This window comes from Asterias rubens, chromosome 10, assembly GCF_902459465.1.
Source record: "Asterias rubens chromosome 10, eAstRub1.3, whole genome shotgun sequence".
Classification (NCBI taxonomy): Eukaryota; Metazoa; Echinodermata; class Asteroidea; order Forcipulatida; family Asteriidae; genus Asterias; species Asterias rubens.
In genome coordinates, this window is record NC_047071.1 from 14114880 (window position 1) to 14134906 (window position 20027).

Genomic DNA, 20027 nt, shown 5'->3' on the forward strand with positions numbered 1-20027 from the left:
CCATTTTCATTAATAAATTTACCTTGATCGAATCCATCCACTCTTATCAGATCTTTGGCCGTAAGAGGGCAGCATTTAAACGGAGATTCGGATTTAACTTTTTCGTCATCTTCTAATCTAAACTCAACGGCGGCACTTTCAGATAAAATGATTTCGAAAGATTATGACTACCGTTGTCAGTATAATTATTTTTGGGGCATCTCTATAAGCCTTTTTGAGGTATGGCACGTGATAGGAGTGTACTGTTTGGTTTGGGTGTATGCACACCAATTTACCCAAACCTTTAGAGCGTTGAAGGTCCGCCATATCTCAAAAAGACTTCAGCATGACCCTGCCTGTGAAAAACAACCACAAAGGTGATGGCGTGTATCTTTGATGTCTGTCTGAGGTTCTGTCCCCCACAAAATGGGGAATGATTACATAGATGTTCAGGGAAATTATTAAATGGGCTGTCAAGAAGGATGACTCACTAGAGGGCAAGGGCACTATCAAAGAAGTTTCGTACATAGTTAGCCGTATGGAGGAAGATCCTGTCACACGGCATAAAGTGAGTAAGCCTCGAGAGTGTGACGTCATGATGTTCAGGCTATAGCCAAACTGCGGGCCGTGTCCGAATTAGCGGCTACAGCTACGGCTACAAATAGATTTCCGCGGCATTAAGCAACACCCTATGTAACAGCCATAGCCGTATAGTTGTAGCCGCCAATCCGGATACGACCCCTTAGCAATAATGGGGACGATAGAGGGCGGGCTGTGGATGCAGACGAAGACGTTCAATTAGATAATTGGATTGGGGAAAACCACCGTTACCACTAACAAAAAATAGTCATTTTGAACCGGTTTGGTATTAACCTTCGCGTGTAACATTAAGATTTTTAACAAAATGTTAATTATTTTGCATCGAGGATACTGAAACTAATGTGGTTTTACTTTTCATACCGTATACAAATAAGAAAGTTAAAAGCAGTGGACACTATTGGTAATTACTCAAAATAATTATTAGCATAAAACCTTACTTGGTGAAGAGTAATAGGGAGAGGTTGATGGTACAAAACATTATGAGAAACGGCTCCCTCTGAAGTGACATAGTTTTTGAGAAAGAAGTATTTTTCCACGAATTTGATTTCGAGACCTCAGATTTAGAACTTGAGGTCTCGAAATCAACCATCTAAACACACACAACTTCGTGTGACAAGGGTTTTTCTTCTTTCATTATTATCTCGCAACTTCGACGACCAATTGAGCTCAAATTTTCACAGGTTTGTTATATATGCGTATGTTGAGATTGATCAAGTGAGAACACTGGTCTTTGACAATTACCAATAGTGTCCAGTGTCTTTAAAAAGCGCCACTACATCAAGAACGCAGCGCATTAGACACAGGGTTCACAAGCGCATTAGACACAGGGTTCACAAGCTATTTGATATACTTCTTGAATTCGCATATGAGTCAGATTTTTTTATTTATGTATTGAATGAATATAGTATAATTATGGGGAGCAAAATGAGAAAGATGCGACTTGATACAGACTTGAGAAGTTTGATAGAGTTAGGTTCCAGGAGGCGAGTAGTGTCAGATTCTGAGCGAATGCGAGCGACCAGTCCGGTGGGGAGACAGGCAAGGATAAATAGCCAGGATTTGTGTTGTTGAGGCATTAAACCAAGATCTCTGTTACTTTCCCCAAGTTCTAAGAAAAAACGGGGAAAAGAATCCAACCCGATCTGTAAAGTATACTGAGAACATTGCTTCATACACATCGGTGTAAATAGGGTTAGCGCGAAAGTGAGATTTTGCTTTCGGGGATCGGGGTGGAATGGGGTTCATGCAGTATCTTTCTTAGCCTAATTCTTTGCTTTTGTAGTAGTGCTCTCACAGACTGTAGATTACAATACGTCAGTTGATGATTCAACCTCTACTCTACACAGAAGCTTCACTCCTCAACGTTACAAAATGAAGTTTAAAGGCAGTGGACACTAATTATTGGTATTTATTCAAAAAATTTTTTTTTGCATAAAACCTTACTTGGTAACAAGAAATGGGGAGAGGCGAGTACAAAACATTGTGAGAAACGGCTCCCTCTGTGACGCAGTTTTCGAGCAAGAAATAACTTCCCTACGAATTTGATTTCGAGACCTCAGAATTTGAATTTGAGGTCTCGAAATCAAGCTTCTGGAAGCATACAACTTCGTGAGGCAAGGGTATTATTTTTCTTTCATAGTTATCTCGCATTTTATGCATGTCTTGAGATACACCAAGTAAGTAGACTGGTCTTTGACATTTACCAATAGTGTCCAGAGTCTTTAATATCCAAAAACGATGTCATAAAGAAACAAATAAACAACATCAACACATTTATAACTTCATTTCTTTACTTCTTTCATTTCTTTATTCCTTATTCTTAACTCTTAATTCTTTCCAGTGGTGGTGCAGCTATAGCCAATGGCATTTATATAACTTAGTAAAAGCAACCCCTTCGTCTCACCTCTTCTTTAAGTTACCCATAGTGCATCATAAACTGATGTGTTTCACAGAGAGCAACCCATATTACTCTCTTAATGTAAAAGAGTGAAAAAGCACTCTTTGAAGAGCCATATAAGGACAACTCTTTTTCGAGTGGTCTTCCACTTAGATTGAATTTTGCATCTTTTTGAGTGATTTTTCACTCTGTCCTGGAGTGAAACCCCTCTCAAAGAGTAAAATAAACACTTTTTTTGTTTTAAAGAGCCTTATGGAGGACAGCTCGAAATGTAAAGAGTGGTGTTTTGCACTCTTTTACATTTAGAGAGTAGGCAAACCTTCCATAGCGTATTAGACGCCATGACATCAATAATCGATACCAAACACAACCAGAAAAACACCCCCACGTTAAAGATGCATTACGGGAAACTTACCAACCGAATTCATATGCCATAAAAGAATGCGTTTACAAGGGGGACCCGCCTCCAAGCAATTCAGTCACGTGATGACCCTGTTGCATAGCTAATTTCTATGATTCAATAATTTAAACACCTAAATGAAAAGGAAAGTTATTGAAAGAGTCACTTTGTGTGTGTGTTTTACATTGTGCACATGTTAGGAATTGATGTTAGGAATTAGCAACATGGAAAGAAAACGAGGAAGGTGAAGTTTGCGTAGATTTAGTTTTTTTTCTAAATACTGGAATTTAAGACTACAGCCCTAACAAATTTGTAATAAGTTTTTATACTCACGATCAACAACTTTGCATAGCTTTTTTTTTTGGTACAGAAAGTTCTGTGTATAAGGAACTTTTCTATCACATTAAACGTGTGAGGTGTATTTTGTTCATTTGCGTGTAAATTACCCACAAAGCGTATTGGACCTTAGAAATTGTATTAACATTTTGAAAGAGTTTTAGGCTTGTTCATGAGCCCATTGCTTACTACTAATGCTAAGGAAAACATGTGTAAAAACGCACTTTAAATCACCAAGTGTGAATGTACCAAAACGGTCGTGTTTTGGGCTGTTTGGTATCCCGACTCCAACTACTGCTACACTAGAAACAGTTATTGTTAAAGCCCATCTTGGACTAGGGTCTCAACCATGGATAGACCTGTTGAGTGTGCCCATTAGGTATAACCAAAGTTGGGTCGATTATCATATTGGGCAGTTTAATGGTGCGATCTGGTTTGTTCGGCTGAAGAGACGATGAGATGAATCGAAAGTGTTGCTAATGATGACGACCCCTTGGCAATTCATGACGTCATCGAGGCATGCTTTCAGAAGACCTTCAGAAGAAGAACAAAAAGAGAACATTATTTATTACCAAGTATTAAAAAGGAAATCTGACCATAGGCAAGTTAATCAAGAGGTCGCATGTTCAAATCCCGCTCTAGTTAACTGTTCTTTGTGCGACCTCAAGTTAGGAAAAACAAATGACGACAGAAGACCTTTCAACATTCTTTTTTGTAAAAGCTCTTCATGGTACTCGATAATGTTGCAAGCACTACAAATTATGCTTTGGCAAAAAATTGAAATGTGACCAAAAGTCGTTTGAAAAAGTACAAGTTTTTGGAAAATGGTGTTAGTCGGAGAGGAGAATATAATTATAGACAAAAAATAAAAAAAATTCGTTTTGTAAATTCGTTACTAATGTACTCGCCTTTGGCTCGTACATTCTATCAATGAATCTACACGACTTTCCCCTCAATTGATTGACTTACTTAAACACATATTTTGCCGACCTCGAACTCGGTGATGCAAGAGTCGGGTTCCGATCCGAGTACGTCTGCGAGGGTGAAAGAACAGGAGTTACTAGACCCGTTGTCCTTGCAGTAGTCAGCAATCTGTGATCTCAGGTCTCCGTCGTTTCCGGCGCATTCGCCGTCCAAGAACAAGACGGCATTGTCGACGATCAAGTGCTTAGAGCCGCAGTCCAGGTTTACCGTACTACCGGGTTGGTAGGAAGTGGCTGAAATCAAAATAAAAAGGACACTTAAATTCACTGGGTGGATTTCACAAAGAGTTCAGACCAGTTTTATCTTTCGGATGAGTCGGTCGTCCTACACTTAGAACGAGTCTTAAGTTGTTAATAACTCCTAAAGAGTCCTGTGACTAGTCCTAAATTAGGACTATATATACCTTTTTTTATTTTTTATTTTTTTATTTATTAAAGACCAGTATTATCACTTGGTGTATCTCAACATTGGTTAGTTCAGATAGTATACAGTATAAGGCCCATTTTCATGGAGCTGCTAAAGGCACTCAGGGAGCTGCTAAAGGCACTCGGGAAGCCTGATGGTATTGTCAAAGACCAGTTTTCTCACTTGGTGTATCCCAACATAATTATGCAGAAAATAACAAATCTGTAAAAATTTAGGCTCAATGATGGTCATCAAAATTGCAGGAAAATATGAAAGAAAAACACCCTTGTTGCACATTAAGCGCTCTCAAATGTATGCATGAGAAAGTCTTTAGGCCTGAAGCCTTTCACAGATTCAAATATTTTATTTAGAAAGTACTTCTTTCTCAAAAACTAAGTTACATAACTTCAGAGGGAGTCGTTTCTCACAATGTTTTATAACATCAACAGCTCTCCACTGCTCGATACCAAGTAAAATTGTATGCTGATATTTTGAGTTAGCCTATACCAAACGTATCCAGTGCCTTTAACAGTATAAATTCATCAATGTCGAATTTATGTTAAGAATTTTTAAAGACATTGCTGTCAAGAATAATCATTATAGAAAGTCAATAATCTCTACAAAGCCATAACTGTTGCCGACAAATTATTTAGAAGAAAAAAAATTAATAAAATGTTTGTCAATTTTGCAGCAAGGTGTTGTACCGAACATAAATCAAGTAGTATCAAAACTTTAGAAAAACAAACGGACTCATATTAGAGTCGTTTGCCATGATTTTGGCAGCAAGAAGGCATTACAGAGCATAAATCAATTCATAATCAAAGTCAATAATTTCTACAATAAAGCCATAACTGTACCTAACTGACAACATATTTAGAAACACAAAGGAATGGGTTCGTGAATTTTGCAGCAAGGTATCATAGAGCTTTAATCAAGTCAAACATTTACAGTTTAAAACCAAGTAACTAATACTAGAGTTGGTGTAGTTAAAAGCAGGCGTTTCATTTCAGAACTGAGAAGGAAGTCTCCTGAATTCAGAACTTCTACTCCTACTCCACGGGTAGTTGAATATAAAGCAAGACAAGTTCTCAAAAGAAGTCTATCTAGCAAGCAGATACACACACGGTGTTACCGCAAATCAAAACTATAACAAATATTGTTATACTCACATGTTGATTTTTGGAATCCGTAAACACTGCAGACAAGTGCGAGGCAAATGATGATGGCGCTAAGACGAGACATCGTGGCTGAGTGATGCGTTGAATACGGCAGCAGGCAAACTGTGTACAAATCTTGCTGAGTTGTCTTCAGTTGAATGTGTAAATACTGCTTGCATCCGCTCCTTTATATAGAAAACGACTACTTATAGCCCCGCCCCTAACAGTGTGATTCAGCCAATAGGGAGCTTAGCAGTGATCACAACAGAGACAGAACGCTGGCACTTTTGACAAATCAGAATGCGTGGATACTTTCGTACAGGTGGCTTTTGACCAATCAGAATGCGTACAATTATCGTTCGTACATGTGGCTTCTCAATACAAACTGATGCCATGGTGGTGTATATTACGTTGGTGTTTATTTATAGTTACAACAAGAAGCACGATATGTATTTAGTTAAGTTCTCACCCACCTTGGTAAAATGCTCACATCTGTCTATTAATTAGTGATATTATTTGTTGAATGAATTTGATATCTGACACATTAGAGATGAACGTGACGCGTTTGTGCCTTTCGCCAGATGGTGAATGTTTCCTTGTCAAGTTTGATAGTGTCACACACCAATGGTCTCTCGCACAAAGTGCTTCGTTCTCGTGTAAAGACACTGGACACTATTGGTTATTACTCAAAATAATTGTCAGCATAAAAAATTACTTGGGGCTGTTGGCAGTATAAAACATTGTGAGGAACGGCTCCCTCTGAAGTAACGTAGGATAACGTAGGGTAACGTAAATAATTTTCAACGAGTTTGGGTTCGAGTCCAAAGAATTAGATTATGAGGTCTCAAAATCAAGCATCTTCGTGTGACAATGGTGTATCTTGTAACTTCGACGACCAATTGAGGTCAAATTTTCGCAGGTTTTGTTATGTTATGCATATGTTGAAATACACCACATCAGAAGACTTGTCTTTGACAACTACCAAAGGTGTCCAGTGTCCAGTGTCTTTAAAGGCACTGGACACGTTGGGTAATTACTCCAAGTTAGTAGATTTGCATCGGGGATAAATATATATTAGTTTTTGGTTTTAACCATATACACCGATGTGTGTGTAAGCGCTGTATACTCAGTATCTCCCGAGTTATGTGCAAAACAGTTACAGGCACGTTACTCGGTGGGATTCTATAGCAGTTTCATACCTGCTAGACCAACGAGATTCCCCGGTACCTAGAGCCAAAATAGCAAAACAACTTACTTAGTAACGAGCAACAGAGAGATGTTGATAGTATAAAACATTCTAACAAACGACTCCCTCTGGAGTAAAGTGGTATTTGAGAAAAACTTCTCACTCAAATTTATTTGAAATCGAGAAAGACTTCATGCTTGAAGCCTTTCCCAGAAATCTGAAAGCACACAAATTTGTGCAACTATACAGGGTTTTTTCTGCCACTATTTTCTTGCAACTTCGATGACCAATTAAGCCCAAATTTTGAAAGTTTTGTTATTTTAATCATATGTTGGAATACTTCAAGTGGGAATACTGGTCTTTGACAATTACCAAACGTGTACAGTACCTTTAAAAGCTTCCGAGCGATACTGTGGGCTCTATCCACCAAATCAAACAATCAAACGCGGCGTGTAGGGTTGAAAAATCATTGATAAGCATTCTCAAGTAAAAAACTCATTATTTTCTTAAAGTGAGAAACTGGTCTTCGACAATTACAATAACGTGTCCAGCAGCCGATTTCACGAAACGCTAGGATTAATCCTATCTCCAGTTAGGACGAGTAACCCGTCCTAACTTAGGATGGGTTCAATGCGTCCTAACGTCTTCGGCTACGGAACTGAACTCGTCCTAAGTCCTAAGATTAATCCGAAATTAAGAAGAGTTTGGTGAAATCGACGGCTGTGCCTTTAACCGGAAGGAAAACTGCTCCGCCCGTCCAGGCCAGGCTAAAGTTTCCCGTCACACGCACGGATCATTTTTACTCTCAAGTTGTCACGGTTTAATAATAAATGCATCATGTTTCCAAGTATAAACTGGTCTCGGCAAAAAGGTCCGTCAAGGTCTCTGTACTTATACTTTTCCCCGTATCGGTTTAATACCTGAGCTACTTTCCATCAGTTTGATAACAGGTGCCCATCGCAATCACAAATAACTTATACTTTGTCAATATCCCTTGTCTGAAGCTTCCCTTCGAGCTATCCTTCAAATTGTTTACCCATCAATCTACCCCCCCCCCCAAAAAAAAAAAAATAAAAAAATTAATAAATAAAAAAAAACCCAGCCACTCCCACAGCCTCTCTTCAACTTACCCCACATAGCACACAGGGTAATGGCAGCGTTGTCGTGTCCTGGGTATGTTTGCAACACAGTCACACCACAAGTCACCACACAGGGAAGGGGTTGTGGTGTCATGATCTTGTATGTTTGAAACAAAGTCACACCCCAAGTCACCACAGGGAAGGGGCAGTGGTGCAATGTTCTGGGTATTTGCCACACAGTCATCTTCCATGGCACCACAGGGAAGGGGTTGTGGTGTCATGATCCGGGTATGTTTGCAACCAACACAGTCACACCCCCAAGTCACCACAGGGAACGGGCCGTTGTGTGATGTTCTGGGTATGTTTGCAACAGGATCACACCCAACCACAGGGAACGGTCTGGGATGTCATGATCTGGGTATGTTTGCAACGCAGTCACCCCCTCCCCCCCCCCAAGTCACCACAAGGAACGGGCCGTTATGTAATGTGCTGGGTATGTTTGCAACAGAGTCACACCCAAGTAACCACAGGGAACGGTCTGGGATGTCATGATCTGCGTATGTTTGTAACACAGTCACACCCCAAGTCACCACAGGGAAGGGGCTGTGGTGTCATGTTCTTTGTACGTTTGCAACACAGTCACACCACATGTCACCACAGGGAATGGGCTGTGGTGTCGTATGATCTGTGTGTGCTCACACCATGTGCTTTTCTGGAAAAAACTTCATTGGCGCCGACTTTTATGGCAACGTGTCATTATACTCTTCACAAATCAACCTAAAAGATTCACCTGGCACTACCATCAGACAAAGTAAAATTACTGTTGACATATAGAGGATTTCTTACAGTTGTATGACGCAATAACCTTATCAATCATAGACGCTTAGCATGTTAACCATCTGGTGAGGGTGATTGCAGAAGATGATGATTGGGTTTTGCCATCATCAATTTCTGACTGGTAGTCATGCACACCAGCTCAATCTTTTCATGATGAGATTCACATTTTGAACTAATCTGATATTTAAGAAAAACTATAAATATAAATGTGAATAGAAGACTTGTGGGTACAACCATGTGTAAAATCTCTTTCGAGGGAGTGTTGGCTATAAAAAGAGCCGGTTTGGTCAAGACGTTTCGAACAACAGTACACACTGCTCGTCTTCAGGAGAAGAGTAGAGCTTCAAACACCATATATCTGTTTTCTCTCAAACATCTCTATTACAAACTTCAGAAAGAAGGGAAAAGTGTTAATAGATGTTAAATATGCGTCGGGTACTCATTTTGGTTTTACCAATATCCACCGATGTGTGTTGGCACTGTATACTCAGTACTTTCCCGAGTTCTGTGAAAACAATCACAGGCATGTTACTCGAGTGGGATTGGAACCCACGACATTTGCAACTCTATAGAGCAGTGTCTTACCAACTAGGACAAAGCTGATTTAAATATAGGAAAGCATTCAAAAAGTTCACCTCAAATATTAACACTGGTATAAAATAACAGGTTGTTGTTTGTTGTCCATATTTTTGGGGTGGGGGGGGGGGTGATGTGGGGCAATTTTGTGAGAATACAAAAATTGATTTAATTATTACTGTTTAAAAGTAACCCAACACACAGGTAATAAACAGTACCTTTTTTTTTTTTTTAAACTTGCACTTCCGTTTAAGAAATATGATATTTTCGACAAGCAAGCGTTTAACAGCAGTTGGGCGATTAGGTTCCATAAATGCTTCTCATGTTGTTTAAGTCATACGTCAGCCACCGATGACTGTTTCAGTTAGATTTTTAAAAAATGTTCGATATTTTTCGAACCAAACAAGTACGTGTATTTACTGTTTTTTGATGGATGTGCAGAATGGAGTGCAGGTTTATTTTATTTGTTGCATTCTCAATGTTAGCAAAATGATTGTACAATTATTTTGTAGTGATGTTTGGTGCTGGTGTTGCAAACACAACGAGAAAGGAATCCCCTATTAAATTAACTCTTAAAAAGGATAGTTTTGAATTCAACTAAATGCTTATTGCACATTGTTTGTCTGGTAGGAAATCTGACAGGAACATTTCACTGTGATGATCAAAATTGCTATTAAAAAGAGTATAATCAATTGGTCTCGTGGTGTGCAAATTCCGAACAAGTCTAAAACAACCAAATAACAAAACCACATCATGAACACTTGAACAGTCGGACACCTAATTGATTTATTTGACAAACTGCATTTAACTATTTCCAATTGTTCCCACCTACAAAAATGTGAAAAGAACACATTTTGTTCTAACTAAACTGATGTAAGTGTGTGAACCCTATTTCCTGGCTAGACAATCAAATTAAAAAACCCAAGGCTACACCTTTCTTTCTAATTATTTATTAATTAAAACTCCAGACAAGAAGTACTGCCAACGGAACACTATCTTCATTGATTAACTCATCATGTCAAACTCAATTTCAGCTGACTATAAATAAAACTAAAATAAACCAAACACACCAAACAAAATACTCTACATCTTCTTTGTGTGGGAGTTATAATCATATTATAACTTCAGACATTTTAAGGCCCAATTTCATAGAGCTGCTTAAGCAGACAATATTGCCTAACTATTTCCTGCTTAGCAGAAATGAACAGGATAGCAATCACAAATTATACATGTCACATTATAATTTGGCTGGTAACCTTAGTCTTGTAAGCATGCTATTACTGTTCTTAGCTACTTGTTGTGTTTTGTGGTAAGCAGCATGTGATAAGCAGTATGAAATTTTGCCGTAGTCCTAACAAAACATTGACGCATTATTGATGAACCTATATTCATTACAATAAGTAAACTCTCTCAAGTTCACAGAAGAAAGATTATTTATCAGCAATATTTTATATTTGGAACTAGCTAGACAGTTGGGTTTATTTCTCAATGTGTTTTACTTATAGACCAATCCGACGAAACAAAATTGGTAGTGCCCTCTATTGAAAAATTACCAACTGCGGTGTCTTTTTGTGCACAAACTAGGCATTGAAGGCACCGGGCGCGCAAGTGTTGAGCACCGCGTGCCATTTGATGCGGTGTCTTCAATGCAAAGACTCTGCACAAAAAGACACCGCAGTTGGTAATTTTCAATAGAGGGCGCTACCAAATTTTGTTTCGTCGGATTGGTCTATGTGTTGTATTCATCATTGATACAATGATTACCAAATCTAAAGATTTTTTTTGCGAAAAAACTTGCATTGATGAGATGCGATTACTTGGAATCTCTATGAAATGACGTAATTTTGTTCACTTTACGGGAAAAGAAATCTAAACATTGATGAAGGTTTGATGTTCTTTTTACCATGCTTGGTACAAAGTATTGCTTACTAAATTTGATTTGCTTAGCAGTTACAAATGTCATCATGCATCACTGCACAAGATACAAAGAGCATACCATTTGGCTGGTTGACTGCACCTTCTGTGCTAAGTGGTTTTTGAAATTATGCCTTTGATTTTAAAATGTCAAATTTATTCTTTATTAATACTAAAATAAATAAGATTAACTATGTCTTTTCTTATAAAACTCAATGCAGACGGACACTATGTATTTTAAAGAACACAAATATTTGATTTCTAGTTTGGAAACTAGCTTAATGAAAATTAGTGATAAAATATTGTTTTTTTTTAAACAACCACGCAATGAAAACAACTGATAACTCCATATCAAAGTGAATACTGGTCAATTCAAATATTTTAGGCATTTCAAGGATTTTTTTTTCAAATTTTGTAAACGAGTCATATTTTGTGTTATTATTGAAAATATCTAACAATGGCTGGAACACCATAAACACACCCATGATTTTTGAGTTGTACATGGAGATTGGTAACAAAATTAAAAAAAACATGTAAAATTTATATTTATATTCATTTGACAATAGCGAAATAATAACTAACTGAGTTTAGGGGAACAGTTTTCTGCGCACATGACAGTATTTAAATAACCATTTCAAAGGTTCGACACTGGCATCACGCTTTTAAAAATATAGATTTTGGATTGAAAAAAAAATATCTGTCATTTCCAATCATGAATAACTTAAAATTACATGGCATTATGGTGGAGTATGTGCTATGATGTGCGAATATAAAAATATAACATGGTTTGAGGGTGAACAGTCAATATTAGCTCCCAAGGTTTTGGAAGTTGACACACTGGTGCCTGAGGTGAAGCCGAAGGAACTAGTTGGCCAACTTTCAATACCTCGCGGAGCTATTGACTGTTCACCCGAAGTAAACCAAGTTGTGTTTGTATTAATATACCTCATACATTATTCAGTTACTGGAACATTATTATTTTGAGCAAGGGGAAATGACAACTGTGAAATAAAATGCATCCAGTTTATTCACCGACTAGGCACATGCGAACAACACCGGGGAACAGTTCCACGACCATGTAGCGCATGACAAGTAGACTGTCGCCTGGGCTGCCCGACTTGTCATGCTTATTTGCCATGTGCGAGAATACTAAACAGCAAAGATAGCACCTGGCACGTGATGTTGAATGGACCAGAGAGAATTTGACTCTCGGTCATGAATATGTATGAGTTATAAGTAATAAAGTAAATTTGGTTAGCAACTCTCTGAAAATTAATACTTGCGCTGTACCTTTTCTTAAAGCTAATCATCTGATAGCAACTCCTCATCTATTTCTTGTGTTTCTCAACGACAGCCAGGAAGTCTTTAACATCTTCTGTTGAGCCCATAATGACGGGGACACGTTGATGGATGTTAGTCGGCTGGACATCCAAGATGGCTTCCTTCCCGGTGGTTGCCATGCCACCAGCTTTTTCTACGATGTACGCCATTGGGTTCGCCTCATAGAAAAGCCTTAGCTGTTGGATCCAATAAATGTATTGTCTGATGATTGAATGACTAGAAACTATTTTATTACATAAAGGTTTGGGTACTTTTTGTACGACACAAAACACAATGTTCACAGACGTACATTAAACTGACACAGTTTGATGATTATAATGATAGAAAAATATTACTTGCTGAGGTGCTGTAGTTTTTGAGAAATGAGTAAAACAATGTCACAAAAACAATTTTTGTCTCAGGTCAGGAGACGGAAATGAGTTTAGCGTTTTTGTTATTTTATGCGACTCTTTATTTCTGAAAAACTTGAAGAAACTGAAACTTCTACAGGTAAATTATATTATATCGTCGTTCACAGTGAGTAGGGATTAATGTCATATCCAAAAGCTTGATCTACAGAAGGTATAAAAACCTTTACCTATTTCAACCCATACAACCAAGGAGGACAAAACTTAATTGAATTCAGTGACCACATTGAAATGCATACTATGCATAAGTATTTATTGCTTTGTGAGGAATCGTGTGCCCAATCTGATTAGCTTTTTGGGAGATTGCCTAGATAACCATAGCTACATCCTTATGGACTGTAAAGGGGGTTAACCCTGCTACACCCCCATGAGTAGGTGGCATTATGCCCCTGGTGGCAGTTGATTTGGGTCGATAGCCCAAATCAGTTAAGAGTACCCCTCACCTTGAAGTGGCCGTCCAGCCTTGTGATGATAGGTGATCTCTCATAGAAAAAAATAATAGGAAAGTAAATAAAAAGTCTTCCGATATGTCTTCTCAGACATCGTCTGACATACCTTTCCCTTGGGACTCTTCTTGTGTGCTGGGTATAAGAAGATTCCTCCATACACCAAGGTACGATGCATATCGGCAACCATCGAACCAATGTAGCGAGATCCATAAGCTGCTCTACCCTCCTGTAAGATTCAAATCATACATTAGAAATATCAATCTAGCTAGAGTTTACTTTCAAGAATATTAAAAATGGATTTGAAGTTTTGCATGGTTGGAGTGTAGTCAGGTGAGGTTTTGCGCGGTAGCACCATGTGTTAATCTCTTTTGAGTAGTGTGGTTCTGAAATGAACTGGTGGTTAAAAACTCAACGCTTCGGTCAGTATGCTCTAATCATCTTTGATAGACTTCTCTGAAGATGATCAGAGCTTACAGATCGAAACGTTGAGTTATCAACCGCTGTTTTTTTTCCAGATCTAACACTACTTCAAAGAGATGTACACGTGGTGCTACAACAAAACTCACCTAAGACGCCAAGCAATCCTCTCAACTTAACACAACTTGCTTTTCAAGCTTTTCAATTATCTAAATGATACAGTTTCAAATGAAAGAACCTAAACTCTCTCTGTGGACAGTGTGGAGATAATGTTCTTTTGACATTGTGGGGAATTCTGTCTATGTGTGGAAAATTCAGGATTTATCGGGTATAGGCCAACACAATGGCTAGCATGATCTCCACACTCTCCTTGTGTTCCTTAAATTCAAGAAAATCTGAAGGTCCAGGGAGATCTGTGAAAACCAAGACAAATCACATGCGTGGTCGATTCCTTAGTCCTGTGACGGACAACTTAACTTGCATAATGTCCACACTACTCCTAACGCACTTGACATCATTAATCCCATCATCCCAACACAAACATAAAGACTTATGAATTAACTATAGATAATAGTAAACTTGCGGGTACAACCGTAACAATTCTCATTTGAGAGATTGTTGGCTCTGGAAAGAGCCTTTGGTCTTGACGCTTCCAACAGTGTACTCTGCTTTTTTCTCCTGAAGACAAGCAGAGTATAATATTTGAAACGTCAAAACCAAACCTACTGTTTTTAAGGTCCAACACTCCCTCAAGAGATAGTTATTATATATTATGTTTGAACCCACAAGTTTTCTATTATTTACCGTTTATTCTTGTCCTTCGAACCATGCAAAGCTTTAAACACAAACAACAAAACTTACTGTTGATGTTTTCTTAGCATTGACGTATTCTTTGATTTCCTCGTCCCATAGCTCCGTGTAACCTTCGTTGATGCTGTAGATTTTTCCTCTCGGTTTGATTCGTATGTTACGCTCTGTCAGGATGAACTCTCCAATAGCCTGAAATGAAATTAATAATATTCAAAGTCTTTATTAAGTTGATGAAACATGATTCAACATTTTCAAAGCAGGATAGACTGTTTTACTTTTAAAACCACATTGCGTTCTCCTCATTTCACTGATAACTTTCAAGAACTTTTTTTTACCATTGTTAAGTGACACTTTCAGCTGCTGCTTGTCATTTTGTTTGTATATATACCAATAAACAAATAAACACATAAAAATAAACTTAAAGGGAACGTATACCCAAAATAGGGCAAACATAACGGACGGGCTGCCACAATTTTTTTTTGTCACTGTCTCCAGCTCATTAGGCAGCAAGTCTGAGGACTCCAAGATTCAAGTATGCAACGGAAGATTATCGGCCGTGGCTTACAGTCGGGGTTCTACGAATCACAGCTAAGGCCAATTCATACTTCCTGCGAATGTGAAGCAAATTTTGACTTCACAGGACTGTTTTCACAGCGAATGCTTCGCAAGTCAAAATGAATTTGTGACGTCAAAATTTGCATCGCATTTGCAGGAAGAACGAACCGGGGTGAAGTGCCGGCTCATATCCGATCACAAGACAACATAAAATCTCATAGATTACTACAAAAAGTTGTCTTTCATTTGTCAAGTCAGTGTTTCTTTGTGACATTAGATACTTTTTAATCAGGTGAGGTTTGCGATAGCACCATGTGTAAACCTCTTATGAGTAGTAATGGTTCTGAAAAGAACTGGTTGTTGACAACCCAAAGTTTCGATCAGTATGCTCTGATCATCTTCAGGAGAATGCTGGGCCCTGCTTAAGTAATTGCCTTGGAGATAACTGGTAGTTTGGCTTGGCTTGATGGAGCATGAAGGCAGCAACAGGAACTGGATAAGCTGGGCTTAACTCGCGTGTAGGCTGGAGCTGGAAGTAAACTTAAACTGAAACCCACTGGGAATGGTTAGGGAGTGTGTGAGATTTAAACATGGTGCTACCACAACCCTCCCCCCACCATGCAAAGTTTCAAATTCTACTTTTACAAATTCAAATTTCAAATTCTTACTGGATCAAGCATAAACCCATTCACGCTGTTCCCAGCACTAAGAACGACCATGCAGGCGCTTCCGTACAATGCGTAACCAGCGGCAATCATCTTACGACCAGGTTGAAGCACATCTTTGTCCGTGGGAGCAGCATTGGTCTCCTAAAATAAATAGTAAAATCAGAGCCTGAGGTTACTGTGTGTTAAAGATTCAGTCATATTGAATATAGTTTCATTTATTTTTACTTTTATTATTTATTTATTTTACTTATTTCACATTAAACAGAATTGCAGTAACAGGATGATTAGGAATGTGCAGTTTCAGATTGGGTGGGGGGGGGGGGGGGGGGGACCTGTGCAAACAAACCCAATCCACATGAACCCTATCTCAGGTGTGGTAAAAACAGGGGGCCACAGGTGGAAGGCAGGGAAAGAAACCACTTGGCCAACCTGCTGAAGAATAGGATTAAACAAAGGAACGATATTTGGTTTTTGTTTTAGGGGCCTAGTGGTACCCTAGAGAGAATTTCTTCAGAAAAGGGAATAATATAACAACAATGGCAACACAACTGTAACTGCCATATGTAAGAGTGGGTAGGTGTTCACATTCAAGCTGGGGACCCATAAAAAAAAAACACACACAATAGGGTCCATGGTTCGGGAAAGGTCCACAGTTGGAAAACGTTAACAAGAGGGACAATAAGAGGTCCAGAGTTGCAGGCATTTACACACTTGTGTGTGTGTGTATGTGGCTGCCCTAACACACGCCAAACTTCCAGGGTACTCATTTGACAATGGAACATAGCTACCCCAACAGTTTTCTTTGTTCTAGTGGTAGCCTAAAGAGAATTTCAGAAATAGCGGGGGGGGGGGGGGGGGGGTGTATCACCGATTATCTTCAAGTACGCACTAATCCTCCAATCAGCTTTGCAGGATGGAGTGGTGATATAAACCTATTATAGGCCTATTGCACGGCTAATATCACTACCTGCGCATTGTGTGTTCTATGTCACGTGTCAAGTTTGCTTGAAGATAAATACGTTATCTCACGCGCACTCACTGGATATGGGACGCAGAAGCGCTATATTTTTCCGTATTCCACTCGCGTTTGGGTGATAACTTATATTGTCAACTGTTTCTTACCATTTTCCAGATACCAAAGATGGACCCAATAGAGACAAGACAGTCAATGTTTGAGGATCCATCCAACGGATCAAACGCAACGACGTACTTTCCTCTCTGCTCCACCTCGACCTCTATCAACGTCTCGTTCTCCTCTGAGATGAGAGCGCAGGTTGTGAAAGAAGAACGGAGTGAGTTGATGAAGAGATCGTTGGCTAGGACGTCAAGTTTCTTCTGTTCGTCTCCGGTAGTGTTGGTGCTACCTGCTATACCATATCTACAAGTACATATATGATAAACCACAATGTTAAAGGGAGGGTACACAGTCATGATTTGGTAATCACACTGTTAAAACTACATGTATTGATAATAAAAAACTTTGGTTAGAAGTACAGTCGCTCTCGAAAATATAAATCAAATCACTTTGAAGTAAGGTGGTTATGAAAAAGATATCAGCTTTTATACTTGACCCAGTGACTGGGGCGCAAGATTCCTTTTTTTCGAACTTTTGACATTATCAGTTATCTAGCTGAAATAAGCTGACCGATAATGTAAAAATTTCAAAAAAAGGAATCTAGCGCCCCAATCACTGGGTCCACTTTTTTACCCAGAAATGTGAATCTGAGAAGTGTTATCGTCAGTGTCAGTATGAGGTATAAATATTTATACAAACTTATTAACAATAGATAAAGATCCCATTTTCCTTCTAGTTCTAGCGCATTCATCACTCTACAATCTTTGATATTGGGTTATCTTACAAGCACGAAAATAGTCTAGAGCCAGCTACACTAAGGAGGGTACAAAAGATTTGTCAGCTTAATTTTTTTAATTCAATTTAACTATTAGTATTAAAATATATTCAATTCACAAATAAAACTTGTGTGATCACTGATCAGTGATACTACTGTAGTCTTGTTTACTTATTATTATTATTACTATTTTATTTGCCATAACAGTACAAAACAAAATACGTACATTGACAATATACCCCGAGACGGGCAAGGGACAACAAAAGCAAATATATATACTATGATCCGTAGACCTGTTGCTCCACATCTGGGGTACACAATAAAATTAATATAGATTTAACATAATATAGTACACAAAGCAATAATAAAACTAAAGCAGATAACACAACTAGTAAATAATAAATATCTAATAAGAAAAAATAAATTAAAAAATCTAATACGAGCAAAGCCAAAGCTCTAAAGAACCCCAAAACATAAAGCAGAGCACAGCAAGACATTTCTTCATTATTACTTGACCCTATTTTTTCAGATTGATTTCGATTCACTCAACCTCCACTTGGCTCTCCATGGCTCTACATACTTACAGTTTAGCGATGCCTGCTTTACGCACTGCCGACGACACCGCTTTGATGGCGGTCAGTAACGCATTGAGTAACTGGGTGAGCTCACCGGTAGCGCTCGGAAAACGTCTCTGTTCCTCTAGAACAAACCTCGTCAGGGTCATAAAATCAGTCTGCAAAGCACCCCCAGCAGACATCCTGGAACAATCTCGTGTTTTCAACTTCCTGAAATGTACGAGATAAAAGTGTAAAAAGATTGTAAATCTCTAGAGACTTTCACAACTCGTCTGCTCTCGAATTTTGTGATTGTATGCACTTTGCCCTCTGTTGTTTACTGGTGGGTCAATCAGCTGTGGCCAATCGAGATGCTTCAATTGATCACGTGAGAGACACACCCCCAAAAATAATTAGCTGGTAACCTGTTTGTTGGATGCGAATTGTGCGTTTGTGTGAATAGGAGCCACACTACACGTGTGTACGTGTCTAGAGCGCCTCGTCAAAAATGGAATGCAAATTCTATTTCGTGCATAATTAATAGTCCACGTATAATAATATACTATAACAATATTAGCTCAAATAATTGGCTTGAATTAACGCTTGATGTTTTTGTCTGCAATTACCAACTTAATAGTAATCAACACAATGCGCAGCCGTCGTATTTTCAGTTAAAACTAAAAGTAAAATGAATTATATGTCAGTCCCGTGTTAAGTTGCTGTCATTACACTGTTATTGGGCGCAATCTTTCGAAGTTACCACATTTGTGCGGTGCGGCCGTTATTCGTATGACGATGTAAACCTTATTTCCTTGCGCCACTTTGAAAATTCCCCAGATTTATTGGATCCGCACCAAAAGTTGAACAATCGCTCGTGTCACACAGTCGTTTTCTTTTGATGGTTAAATAATATGGACGTGATAATCATGTGTCCGGAATAGACAATAATTTACTGGTACCAGCAATAGTTAGAGATCAACTGATCCCAAATAATAATAATAATGCCTGTATAGGCATGTTGTAGCTAGGTTTCTTATTGGTTAGGCCTACTGGTTATATCTCAGAATATTTCCTTTGTCAAAGGGAGGGCCTTTGGTGATTATTTAAAATAAAATAAATTACCATAAAGACTTATTACGGGGTCAATAAGAAGCACTGCAGCCGTAGAAAATGTATAGCGTTTTGAGAGAGAAAAATTCAAAGGAATGCGGTTTAATAAGAGCTAGCGAGGATTGAAACGCTGTTGAATTAATTGTTGGGAACGCACGGCATCCATATATTAAAAAAAAAAAAAAAAAAAAAAAAACATATTCAATATATTCTTCCTGCATGGGCATAAAAATGTAAATGCCCTATATTTTCGGCGATAAATAATACAACCATTTGAAAAAAATGTCAGTTTATTTTATTAATATCTACATTTACATTAAAAGAATGATCGAACTGTTAAAACAATTGTCAAACGTATACTTTATTGACTTTGCAATTTGTGTTACCGGTGTGGCATGAGATTCTGTCACACAGAGTTTCGTGCCCAACTTTGATTTCGCTTGGGGTCGCCAAAGACAACACAGAAAAACCAACACACAAACAAACACTCACTTGTGTGTTAATTTATCAAATCAA

The 20027-nt window shown here is 38.4% G+C and overlaps 2 protein-coding genes across 2 annotated transcripts; both read right to left on the minus strand.

Moving 5' to 3' along the window:
* Positions 1-2765: 2765 nt before the first annotated feature.
* LOC117295280 lies at positions 2766-5916 on the minus strand. Its single transcript, XM_033777835.1, has 3 exons — positions 5771-5916; positions 4182-4429; positions 2766-3746 (listed from the first exon to the last, which is right to left on the minus strand). Exons 1-2 carry the CDS (start codon positions 5841-5843, stop codon positions 4182-4184), a joined length of 321 nt encoding a protein of 106 aa, XP_033633726.1. The 5' UTR covers positions 5844-5916; the 3' UTR covers positions 2766-3746.
* A 4281-nt stretch (positions 5917-10197) lies between these two features.
* Positions 10198-18713, minus strand: LOC117295752 (fructose-1,6-bisphosphatase 1-like). The gene is made up of 6 exons (XM_033778483.1): positions 18432-18713; positions 17120-17375; positions 15998-16138; positions 14826-14963; positions 13654-13773; positions 10198-12867 (listed from the first exon to the last, which is right to left on the minus strand). Exons 1-6 carry the CDS (start codon positions 18602-18604, stop codon positions 12679-12681), a joined length of 1017 nt encoding a protein of 338 aa, XP_033634374.1. The 5' UTR covers positions 18605-18713; the 3' UTR covers positions 10198-12678.
* Positions 18714-20027: the final 1314 nt, after the last annotated feature.

Excerpts from the sequence above, each read along its gene's own strand:
- LOC117295752 (XM_033778483.1), bottom strand. The coding sequence starts at position 18,604 with ATGTCTGCTGGGGGTGCTTTGCAGACTGATTTTATGACCCTGACGAGG. Across the intron at positions 14,964-15,997 it reads ATGGGTTTATGCTTGATCCA|GCTATTGGAGAGTTCATCCT; the intron begins GTAAGAATTTGA and ends ATTTCATTTCAG. Across the intron at positions 13,774-14,825 it reads ATGCTAAGAAAACATCAACA|GAGGGTAGAGCAGCTTATGG; the intron begins GTAAGTTTTGTT and ends TGAATCTTACAG.
- LOC117295280 (XM_033777835.1), bottom strand. The coding sequence starts at position 5,843 with ATGTCTCGTCTTAGCGCCATCATCATTTGCCTCGCACTTGTCTGCAGT. Across the intron at positions 4,430-5,770 it reads CGGATTCCAAAAATCAACAT|CCACTTCCTACCAACCCGGT; the intron begins GTGAGTATAACA and ends TTTTGATTTCAG.